A 12,752-nucleotide genomic window follows, 5' to 3' on the forward strand; every position below is an offset into this window, starting at 1 on the left:
TCTGCAATGTTCTTTAGCTGGAAGAATCACTCCAGTGACTACGATGAATATGAGACTCGCAGGCTGCAGGGCTGTTTGTAAAGGCCTCATTTACTTTTATTGTTCACAAATCAAGTGAGGCAATAAACTCTGATTACAGCTGGACAATTACCATTAAAATGTGTGATTTATCATTGCAATGGGAACATGTTTATGTGGGATCAAAAAAGTTATGTTTTTCAACATTTTCCCATATGAAGATTTTTTGCGCTTTTTTTTGTGCCAGTTCAGTACAAACAGTGGTGAGTGCAGATATATACACACACAATTAGTCCTGACACGTATTTATGACGTGATTTGATAGAGGTCATAGATAGGCTACCCTTATTCCTTGGATAGCCGTGTGTTTTTTTTTTACAGGATCTTACCTTGACTGCTGCTCTCTGCTGTCATGATGCTCTTGATGACCATTTGCGTCTCTAAACAGATACCCTCCCTCTATATATATCTCGCTCTTCACTCAACACACACAAACACACAACTGTTGCATTTGAACCTTATGATTAATGAGTGTGTCATATTTTTATCAGTGTAATCCAGGACAAGTTCTGTGGCATCATCAACATCTCCGTAGAGGCGCTGCATGATGTTATGACAGAAGATTCTGAAACAGGCACCTTCAAAGAGTAAGTATGCATGTTTCTTACGAGAAAACTAAGAAATAATCATACAGTTAAACCTTAAACACACAAGTGAATTAAGATTTTAGTTTTAGAAAGCTCATGCATGATACATGAAGATGTTTGAAATGTTGTTATGAAGCTGTGACACTGCAGATTTGCTGTTGGGTTTTTGCTGTGATATATCAAAAACAAGAAGAAGGAATGTAAATTCTTGCAATAAAAGCAGTCCCTTACATTACAGCCCCCCTTTGAGTGTGACACACTCCCCCCTCTGGCTATCTTTCCTAGGAGCATTGTGCTCTTTTCTTTATAGATGTTAACCTACTGTATATGAAAGCTCCTTGAATACTCCAGTGTGAACTAAAAGATTGGGCAGAAAGATTAAGATAAATGTTTCTTAGTTTGAAGCTGATGTGTTGAATTGTTTTAATAAATGTTGTTTCACAGTTAATGCAATCAACTGAGACGAAAAGCAGTCAGTATTGTCATTGTGTCCATCTTTTGTAAAAGCTAAATCAATCTCTTATCATAAATAGTTTGGAATTGTTCTTTTGTGATAATGAATAAAAAAGAAAGTCTTGCTGCCATGGATAAATCACGTACAATAGATACTGAATAGCAAATAGGATCACTGTGTAATATTTTAATAACTACAACCCAAGTAATTACAATTTGAAAAGAAAAGTTAAACGATAAAATTCTTAAAGGGAGGGAATCCTCATGACACACATTTTTTAATAATTATCATCCAATAAAACAGACCAGTCTCTGCCAGTCTTTTTTTTAATACATTTTATCCGATGACGTTATCAGTGATTTTAAGCTGATTAATTACCGAAATAACATCAACCCTGTGGGCGGCGCCATTTTGACGAGTCACATGACTTATTTTACCGGAAGTGACGTGAACTATGCGTTTGGTGTCGAGGACAAATTGATGTATGTGGTTTGTTCATGTTGTTTACTCTAGTTACTCTCACAATTCTATTGAAATATGCCTCATTGTATCGCGAAACATTGCCACAATTCGGATAGGAACAATCCACGGAATGCTCCGTGTGCACGTGCACGTGTGCTCCCTGAATGCTCCGGAATGCTTTCTTTATTTGATTGATTAACTACTATGGAATTTATTCAACTACATCGTACCATTATTATATTAGATAGGGCTGCCAACACTCACGCATTGAGCTTGAGAGTCACGCAATTAACCCATATCTCACGCACTCACGCCACACTTGCCTTTCCTCACGCTAAGTTTTCGTCCAAAACAAATGTATATAAATATAAAAATAAAGTGAAGGAACAGCAAACCGAGCGGTCTACGAAATGAAACGGTCTTCTGGCCTAGTTCAGTAAAGTTGGAACGATATTGGAAGATTCTGATTTCACAGATCAATAACTGAAAACGTTATTCAGACACAAATGACGTCTCCTAAGTACCGTGGTAAGGTTGACAACGAACTACAATCACATTTTGATAACAAAAAAAGCCAATACGCGCCGTCCTCCGAGCTGGGCACATTACATTGGTCTCTATCCGCAGCCGGAGAAGAAATTAGTGCTCAGGGACCGTCTGCAAAGTGCAACTCCCAAAAAAGACTATACAATAATATTCAATCACTATTATACAGCTTATTAGTACCAAACTCACTACACACATCAATAGTCTCCTGGTGGTCATACTACAGCAGAGAGTTTGGAAGAATATGCTTTTGAATAATTGTGTGGAATATTTATTATGTTAAATCTTCAATAAATATGTCATCATCTTAAATAACTTTACTATTATACAGTATATTTCTACCAAACTCACTATTTGTATTGTTGTTGTTAGCATCTGGTTAGCTTAACGGATATTAAAATATGTTTCTAAAACAAGGAGAGGGAGAGCTCTGTCCTGTCAGACTGAGAGATAACTACAGCTCAGTGAGGTAAGGGACTCTGTTTAGATGCTTTAGTCTAGTTATCTCAGTGGGTCTCATACGTTTTGGTCAACATTTATGAGAATAAATGAAAAACAGTTATGAAATACTATATGACAGTGAAACAAGAATACAGTTTAAATGGTGAGTGATTTGTAAAATATCCATAAAGAAACAGAAAATCTGTTTACCATAAATTCATCAGGGGAGCATGCCCCCGGACCCCCCTAGAGGAGATGAGGACCCCCCCCCCCACTTATAAAATAGCACTTGATTGTAAGAGTTTCGGGTACACTGTGTACTTGCGTATTCCACTGTAGCGCCCGGTACATTAACGGGAAACCCTGTACATGTTCAATACATTTGTAACACTGTACACATGAACGTTTCTTTTTTTTTGGTTCACCAAAAAAAAATCTCACTCCAAGCTGAACTCAAAAGTTGGCAGCCCTGTGTTAGGACTCCTAGCCTACATTGTTCTATAAAGAGTGCATTCTGTAGATATGCTTTTTGATTTATTTTATCATGGCTATACTTAGTACAGTTTTGGTTTTGAAAATGATCTGTCATTGTCCTTCATGTCCTTGCCATGCAATTGTAGACAGAATCCATTTGACACGCTTTAGAATTAACAACCATAAACTTCTTATTGAATATGGTCGATACACAAATACTCCTGTAAATGATGATGGTTGTGCAAACATTGCCATGAGATTGAGGATGAAAATAATTTCCTCCTAGAATGTAAACGTCAATATAAAACTTTTGATAAAGTCAATTCAATCTTTAATCCAGAACTTCCTAACCAAATAAAATGTCTTTAGTTGATATGTCCATTTATAATAATAATAATAATAATACTAATTGTAAAGTATATAATGCTAAGAAGAAAGGGCTGTACCCGTCAAATGTACCCACCTTTCATTTATTGGTTCAACCAAAGAGGTGCGTTTCACATCCTTCATGGCAACCAGTGCTGTTCTCAATACAGCTTTTTCTAACACCACAGTGTCGAATTCCCTGTGTAAACATTATGCAATCCAAGTCGTCTGTGAACAGTTTATCTTCAAGCTCTTCAAGCTCATGACAACATATGTTCATAAGAGGATTGTCCATGGCTACACACCGATCGCAAGTACAACATTCATGTACAGGTCTCCCTACTCGCCCCCCGAAATCAATTGCATGAGTAAAGGGATCGTCTCCAGCAAGATCACCGTGCTGTTCATCCTCATCGTCACTGTCTCTGGATTCCTGACGGTTCTGGCCACTTGGCTCGAACCTGTATGGCTGAATTCCCCCATCCAATCTCTCCACATTGCTCAAAACTTCTTCCTCGGCTGACGAGTCCGAACTCAAATACGCCGCCATGCTTTCGTCGAATGAGCTGTCGTGTTTACAAGGTGAACGCATAGATGACGTCACGACCTAGTTTTTCGGATCATGTGACTACAATGGCCAAAATGGCAGCTGCCTGACGGAATATACAGGTTTTGATAAAGAGCTATAAAATCATTATTTACCAGGGATTATCGCTGATTTCTTCAGGGTATGGTTTAAACATAATGTTTCACTAAATACTGAAGTTTTTATTAACTATCTAATGACTGGAGCCTTCCTTTAAAATAGAAATGTTGACATATCAAGTTTTTTTTTATACAGATAACCCAACTTTTATTTTAATTTCAATTTGTTTATAGCCAACCATATATATATATATTGCAAAAACAGTGTGTTGGCTATACAGGCTGATCTTCAGGATCCTGTTGTAAATACTGAAGGATCTGTGTCTCCTCATGAGGTATAATCTGCTCTGTACTTCCTGAAGAGAGAGTCTGTGTTGGAGCAGCCTAGTTTTTTGTTGATTTGGACACCGAAGGACTTGTATGAGTAGACCCTCTCCACGTCTTCCCCCTGGATAATAGCTGAGACGCTTCCTTTCAACAATGGTTGTTATACCATGTGAAAAAGCTGTGACTCAGTCCTCTTATCCCACCATTGTCATTGTTGACTCAGCCAACAATGGAGAAGTATTTTTAAACTTTTGAACATAGGACGAAAAAGAGTAAAACTGGACGTCTGGGCAGTAGCTAGTGGAGAGAATTGGTACCACTGCACTCCTTTGAGGTGCGTTGGTGTTGCTTAAAGAGAAACCTCTGAAGCTGCTAAATGCCCCACTAACTTACCTATTGGACACTAACTTACCTGTTGGACTCTAACTGTGTCTGCTGTTTGGTCATATACGCTGTAGTGATATAAGATTTGTGAGAGTAAAAACGCAGTCCCTAGTTTACATTTTAATTATAGTTTAGAAACAACTTTGTTAACATTTGTGATCACCAGTTGTCAATGCAACATGTTAAAGTCACTAAGTGTGACATTTAAGACCTGCTACCGTATCTCTCCTCACAATAAGGATGAAGTAAAAACGACAAAGGAAATAAAAGACTTTGCAGACTTGGACTGAGCTCAAAGGTTTTGCTTGTGATTCTCTCTGCATGCTGATGAACCAATCTGAATAGCAGGCAGGCAGGGCTGTGCATTACAGTGCCAGAGGGTTCAGCCCTTTTAGTGTGTCTGTGTGAGTGAATGCTCACTGTTCGGAAATGTTCTCCTACTGTCCAGGTTTGTGTGATTATTAATATTGAGTTGAATATTATTGTGTTTGCAGCTGCATGCTGATGACCAATTTTGAGGAACCCAAGCTGAGTGATGATGAGGAGCCACCAACTGAGCAGGACAAGAGGAAGAAACTGGTCAGTGAAATACTAACAAACTATTGTACAGTTGTAGATAAAGCCTTTTGTATTGTTTTAATTGTAATATGACATTTTTAGATGAATAGCTCCAATATTTTTGTGTTACTTGTCATGCTGCTGAACATAACGTCTCTCTCCTCTGATAGTCCTCTCTCCCTGTGGTAGCTTTTATACTACACTGGCTTTCATAAAACAATATAAAATCATTTAACTAAACTTAGCCCCATTATTTAGAGACCAGTAAATATGTACTTCTCCAGTAAGCACAGAAAAAGATGGTCACTTCATTCCCAGGCAGTCAACAGTTTTAAAGCCAGCTCTCAGCTTCAAAAGCTGCTACAGCTGCTTTTCATCATGCACACCAGTACATCCTCTTGGATGCTTGCATGTGTAATAATAGCCTGCAGTACGCTTCTAGTCACTTAAAGTAAGCACAGGTGCTGTTGAGTACTTTAAAATCGGGGGATGTATACCAATTATCAGGACAATGGTGCATTTATGTATGAGGATGCATTCCTCTGCTGCTCTACGTCACACTGTGGAAGCTCAGAAATTGTAACACTACTTCACATTGTAAAACATATTATTTAATTATGATGTTGGCGTTTATTCATTTATATACAAATGTAATTTTGCTTGTGTTTTAATGATGAAATACATATGCATTTATTTTGAAGAGTGACTTTGTGTGACTTATAGCACTGTGTGTGAGTATGTGTGTGTTTCCTGGGCGGGATCCCAGTGCATTTATCACCTCAGCGCAGACCCTGACTTTTTGCTCCAGGGAATAGAGCAGAGGAGACTTAAAGTCGCGCCTCACTCTGCTTCTTAACCCGTGTGGGTGTGTGTGCTCGGGGACAGGCATGAATGCATGTGTGAGTGTCAAGGGTGTGTCGATGTGAGACAGTTTTCAGTTTGGAGGTGGAAGACAATTTGGAACATTTATTGTCTCTATTTTTATTTGTATTGTGTTGCTTCTCTTCTTGGCAGTGTGTGGATATCCGTGTAAAAGCATATCTGTGTTTTAAATGTGTATGTTTCTGCCAGTCTGAGAGTGCTTGTGAGAGACGGAGTATATTTTTAGTTCTAGCACATTCTCCCAATAGTAATAACCTCTAACTAGCCCTTTTGTGCATAATCAAACAACAATGCACTTGTCTGAGGAATCAAACATTGCAGTGCGTTGTGATCATATTTAAAGCAGTCACATCTACATTGCCTAACTATATTCAAAGAGTATTCACACTCAGGGGCACGCTACTTTGATCAGCCATCTTTTATCAGAAGCTGCCATGTAAGTCCACCATCTGTCGGTTAGTTGTTGGGGTCTGCTGCATTGCCAGTCATGCAGCAGGTAAAGGAGGAAAGGCTGGCTATGAAAACTGGAAATGTGGACGTGAAATGTCCCCGGTCTGGGGAAAAAGAAGCATGAGCAAGTAAGAGAGTGAAGCAATGCCAAATAGAGAAAGTTGGGCTCACCTTTATGCACGACACAGGTCAAAGAATGAATAGAATAGAGACTTGACTCACCTGCTTCTACGTTTCCAGGCAAGTCCCAAATCCCCTGACTTAACCTTACTATGTTCCCTATTCATTCAGTGCATATGAATATTTTTTTTGCACTCTTACTTATTTGCTTTCTGTACTTGTATGAACATTAGTGTCTTTGAGGGGTTGAACAAATATCGTACAGAGGATCGAAGAATAATATGCCACATTTGTGTTGTATCCGAGTAATCTTTATTGCAAGTTTTCAACTTGCAAATAGCATTACATCATCTGAAAAACAACATTTAAGGCAGAGGTTTTGGAATTGACATAAACAAATAGACAAGCGGCATCTGCTGATTGAGATGATATGATCGGCAGCTATGTTATTATGTTATTTTCGAAAGTATCCTACAGCTCTGCATAGCATATTAGACAAAATCTTTATGGTTTTTACAAATAAATCTGGTAAGTTGTAAAAGGTGGCAGAGACACAAAATAAAACTGAACATTCTAACTTAGTACACACACGTCCTTTTATTAAAAGACTTGATCCATCCTGGCACTTTAATTTAACTTTCTGTTACATCCCACCCCCTCTTTTCCCCCTCATCTGTCCTTATCTCACTTCCTCACGCCTCCCCTTGTCAAGCAGTCTCATCACAGTTTCTCTGCCTGCAGGTGATATTCGTATGATTGTGCTGGTTTGTCTTGTTGAATTAGATTTTGTTGCTTGCTTGCGGGCAGCTGCAATCTTACATAAAAGATGAATAGAGTGAATACAGGGGAAAAGGAAAAATGGCTTGGATCACAAATCCAATAGTGCCGTCCCTTCTTTGTTACTATAGTTTACAGTTTTTATAGAATACCTTTTTATTAGGTCTTTAGGTGGTCCCCTTTGTTTATCCAGTTCGACCTCCTGGAATTTTCCCTTACTGGTGGTTATTACATAATCTGGCATTTCTCTACCAGTTCCAGATCATTCTCTCTTAAGGCCCCTACACACCAATCTTACAACAAATAACACGTCCCAACGGACCCAACAGTTGTCGCCTCACGTCCCCTGCGTCTTGGCCAACACTCGCACTGGAACACACCGCAAAGACTTCAGCCGACGGCCAAGTAGCACGTACGAACTGCGCATGCGTGAGTAACTCTCCTTACCAGCAGGCGGCGGTAGTGTGTATTCGTCATTCTAAAGAGGCAACAATCGGAAGACAGACTGCGTGATAACCGAGAGAAGAAGAACAGACTGCGTGATATAAACAAACAACAAATAGCATGTGCATTCCATTTTCACTCTACAGCGAGAAGCTCATGGGGCTTTCCCGAACCTGTGTCGAGAGCTGGAGTTAAATGAAATCTCAGATTTGCCTTCTTAATCGTTTGTTTGGATCCCTCACTTCCGTTCCGCTTCTCATGCACTGATTCGCTAGCTGAACAGCCAATCAGAGGGTTTTCTTTAGCCTCATACCGACAGCCTAATTGGCGGCGGAAGGTGTCGGCACGGCTGAAAAGACACGACGGGGCGGGACACACCAATCTGAGTAAGGCGACAGGACGCTCATCTACAGCCAGACATCTATCGACATCTATCGACGGCCGAAATCGGCTTGGTGTTGACCTTTTTAAGATGACAGTGACTGTACTGCGGCTGACAAGTCTGTAGCAATCTGTCCTTTTGCTATAGACTCAAACATAATGATTATAATAATACATCATTGTTATTAAGCGCTTTGCATTGACATTAGATTTACAGGTTAAACCAGGGGTCTCCAACACGTCGATCGCGAGCAACCGGTAGCTCGCTAGCCCTCAATAAGTAGCTTGTCAAGCAAATCCAAAATGTAAAAAATACACACAAAAAATAAATGTAATTTAAAATAATCTACCATATGCATAATCAAAACCTCAATCATAGCGGCTATCTACTTACTATAACTCCATATCTATCTAACACCCCTCCTCCCCCACAATTAATATCGACCAATCACGTTCTTGCTTGATGTGCGGGACCAGCATTGCAGTCGGGAAGAAAAGTAATGTGGAGCAGCACCTCACCGCTTCATAAGGAGTTTGACTGTGGTTTTCCTTCTGGCAGAATCTACACAACACATCAGCCCCATTGAACAGCCTAGTCGTGCCATCCTATACAGCACATGAGGGGCAGAGTGTTACTGTGTGTGTGTTGCAACTTGCATATATATTTATTGCACTTGACGCACTCATACGCATGGCGTAATTTCCACTGTGGACAGGGGGGACATGTCCCCCCCCACTTTTCGAAATCCCGTTTGTGTCCCCCAACTTTACAAATACGTTTATTTTATTTTTTTAACGCAAGCCGTCATCGCCGAGAGAGATGTGTATAGTTCCAATGTGTACTACTATAGGACAGTAAAAAGAAAAACGGTTTAAAGGATTTGTTATATTCTAAAGATTTTTCGATTATTGAAAAGTATACAGCTCCCTTTCATATATGAGTGTTGAGAGCTGTGTCCATAAATTCATTTTGTGCTCAAAGTGCACCAGATTGATGCATTTAACTTCAACATTTAAAATGGTGCATGCCCCCGGACCCCCCTAAAGGAGGTTAGGTCCACCCCCCTAATAAAGCAGGTTAAAATAATTAAATTGCATACATTTTCTTTTAGTAAACACTGAAAACGTGTCCTACAGACCCAAACAGCACACAAAGGTTAAAGGTAAGCATATAATAATGTTAAAATGTGCTAAATGTATACACTGCAAAAAACAAAAAAAGAGGAGTAAAAGTAGCTCACGACTTTTTTGAAAGTAGCTCTCATCCTAAAAAAGGTTGGAGACCCCTGGGTTAAACCTATTCACATTAACATGGCTGTCTCTAGGTCAACACTTTTTAAAGTTTTTAACTTCCAACGTTTAAAGCTGTTGTATATGTATGTACTTTGTAGTCAGAAATCAAATGGATTCAAAGTCTTTAAATAAGTAAGAAACTAATTGGTTTGAAAGCTGTAAGGTCTGTAAAGGCAGAAAGAAAATTTGCAATTTATCTTTGTGATTAATATTTTAATCCACTTTACTGCCTAAAAGGTGTTGTTTGTGACACCTAAAAGTAAAATGAAGAGAATATTAAATAGCTTTATAAGCAGTATCAAATTAAGAAAATTCTGTGTCTCATTTCTGGCCCGCCCTGACCAAAACTACCTTAAGCCTGCGGTGGCTAAGGACCTGAGGGAGAGCAGTGCAAACAACAAAAACCCAGTTCGTCTGGCTGGCCTTTCGATGGCTACTTTGCTAAGCCGTAGTAGATGCTTACGATCCGTACCTATTTATAATACAGTTGCCCAGAGTGGGCAAAAAGATTCTACGCCTTTTTCAATAAGATGGTTCTATGTTTTTTGGACCAGTCAGAACTTTCCAAAGCAGAAGAGGGCATTGGCGTAGACCAGCGGTTCCCAACCTTTTTCAACTCAGGGCCCACTTAAGAATCTAAAAAACAATATTTAGCTTAAAGGTGGGGTAGGTACGTTTGAGAAACCGGCTCGAGATACACTTTTTGTTATATTCCATGGAATGCTCTTAACATCCCGATAGCAATGAATATCTTAAGTGCTTTGACAAAAAATCCATTCAAAAAATGTCATCTGTGGAAGCCGTGGTGCTGTAAAAAGCACGACCAATCATTTTAGCCCGGCTAAATTCTAGCGTACTCAAGCCGGTTTCTCAAACTTACCTACCCCACCTTTAATATGACATTATTTTATTGTTATTTAGAATTGCATATCAACATTATAGTTGAATATAATGAAAGCTGTTTTGATATATTAGGTCCAAACTTTTTTTTAAATTTATTTAATATTCTTAGCTAAAACTCATGCATTATTGATGACTTAAATCTGATGGAAATGTTTTTTTTATGATAAAATCACACGTACAGTTTAATATTTGATTAACATAGTAAAGTGGGAACATGTGGGTTTAGTTTACCTTAAGATGTCCTGAATGGCTCAGCATTCCTTTCGATCGATCAAACGATTCAGCGGGCGTCTTCATGGGTGCAGCTCTTAAGATTTATGGTCCAGGCAGCCTCACTAACACTGCTGCTGTCTCCTGATTTGCCCCTGAATTAATTTGCTGTGTTTTTCTGAGCATGAAGCTAGAGTTTGTTTTGTGTTTTGGAAGCTGTTGACTGCTCCACTCTATCTTGTCAGGGATTTGTAAGGGGCCCCTTTCTTTGATCTGAGTGTTCCAGGCAACTACACTTCACTAACTGATGCTGTGTTGTGGCCTTGGTACATAATACATCATTTGATTCTTGTGCTCCATATATAAGGCCAGCACCATCAAACAAGAAGAGGGAAAGCCAACATCAAAGACCAGTAGGTACTAATGACATGGGCTCCCTCTGTGGTGCTTTGGTGGCACACACACATTCAAGCCTATTCTTTTGTTTCGACTACACACTAACGTACAGGCACAGCTTAATATGCTGGGAGTAGGGCAATGACTGATTAGACTCCAACATGAAAACAAGAGAGAAAGGTGCACTATTCCACACAACTGTGCAGTTAAAACATGGTTATAATGAGGGACTGGTTGCTTAGACGGATCACTGAATATTGATGGAGGCCAGATATGGTATCTTTTTAGTTTTAATCTTGGCAAAACATGGACCTTAATTTCACTTTTTTTGCTGTCTCATGGTTTGCGCTACTAATGCGCAAGGTTGAATGCAGGTCTCCTCTGATAGGGATTTTTGAAACAAGCATTTATGTGTCCCTCATTCCTATTCCTATTGCACTTTATATATTGTAGCTGCTACATGGTACTGCCATGTGGTAAATGCTTGTCTGCTGCTCATGCTCTTTCTGCATATCATGTATTTATTTTTGCCATGTATATAACTGTCATGTTCATAAATGTTGTATGTGACGGGACTACGGATGGAAATTAGCTCAAAGTTAAAATCCGGCTCATTTACATTTGAAAGCATTATTTAGTTTAAAGTGTTCATCAATGTGCATTGTCCCGGTTCAAATAAACGATTAAATAAAAAATGGTAATATCTGCTTCCTGTTTGAAATTGAAACTGTGATGCACAAAGGACTGAAGAACATTTAAAAAAAAAAAAAAAACTCAACACCATGTTGTTACAAATATGTTTCCTTTTACCCTCTCTAGTGTTCCGTCTTGACATTAGGCTTTGTGCCGACACATTATCAGACACATCTTATTGCTTTATATTTTTATATATATAGATATATATATTGGAGGCACCCAGGTGCAGACCAATTACATACTCCCATTTTAAAAGCCTCATTACTCTGTTTATTGTTTAATGTAGTTTCGATTTATTCGAACAGAATGCTTGGTTTAGTCATTTATAGCATGTGCTCAGGATGTGTAACTGATGAGTTTTTTTGTTCCGGACAATTAGGCTAATGAGTTCGATTTTAGGAGTGCTTCTTTCTGCTGTTGATATTGCTGATGGTAGGCACATATGATATGAATAATAAACATTATGCTCAGAGTTAGATCATTTGTATTTTAGATTTAAAGATGATTATGCCAATTTTGAGTGAAAAATGTATACATTGAACATTCAATCATTCTGGGAGCAGCAGAAGTTGATTGTAGCTCAGAATTATAACTCCTTAGACAAACCGGTTGCAGAAGTTTGTGAGCGATTTGGTAGCAATTTTCTCATGCCATGAATTGGTTATAGACAGTACATGTGTTGAATTGAATGCAAAAAGAAAACCAAGGTTACTCTAGACCAGTGGTTCCCAACCTGGGGGGCGCGTCCCCCTTGGGCGGGGCGCCAGAGATCGCAGGGGTGGGGGCGCCAGGCCTCAGATGATTTGAGGCCAAATATCATATTTAGACCTTTTTTTTTCCTTTTTTTTTTTACATATAATTGTAAAACAATACATGAT

The 12,752-nt window shown here is 39.0% G+C and overlaps 1 protein-coding gene across 3 annotated transcripts in view; it reads left to right on the forward strand.

Moving 5' to 3' along the window:
- The window catches only part of ipo11 (importin 11), a 126,924-nt gene that overhangs the window by 91,320 nt on the left and 22,852 nt on the right, over positions 1–12,752 (forward strand). The window contains exons 28-30 of one of the 3 annotated variants that reach the window (XM_079688102.1): positions 570–665; positions 5,259–5,343; positions 11,150–11,195. The exons of 1 other annotated variant lie outside the window; for it this stretch is intronic. In XM_079688102.1, the coding sequence (XP_079544228.1) occupies positions 570–665; positions 5,259–5,343; positions 11,150–11,195 (227 nt within the window). The remainder of the gene's footprint in view (positions 1–569; positions 666–5,258; positions 5,344–11,149; positions 11,196–12,752) is intronic. One more of the 3 variants, XM_079688104.1, reaches the window with a different exon arrangement.

Source organism: Notothenia rossii (genome assembly GCF_949606895.1).
Source record: "Notothenia rossii genome assembly, chromosome: 6".
Lineage (NCBI taxonomy): Eukaryota > Metazoa > Chordata > Actinopteri > Perciformes > Nototheniidae > Notothenia > Notothenia rossii.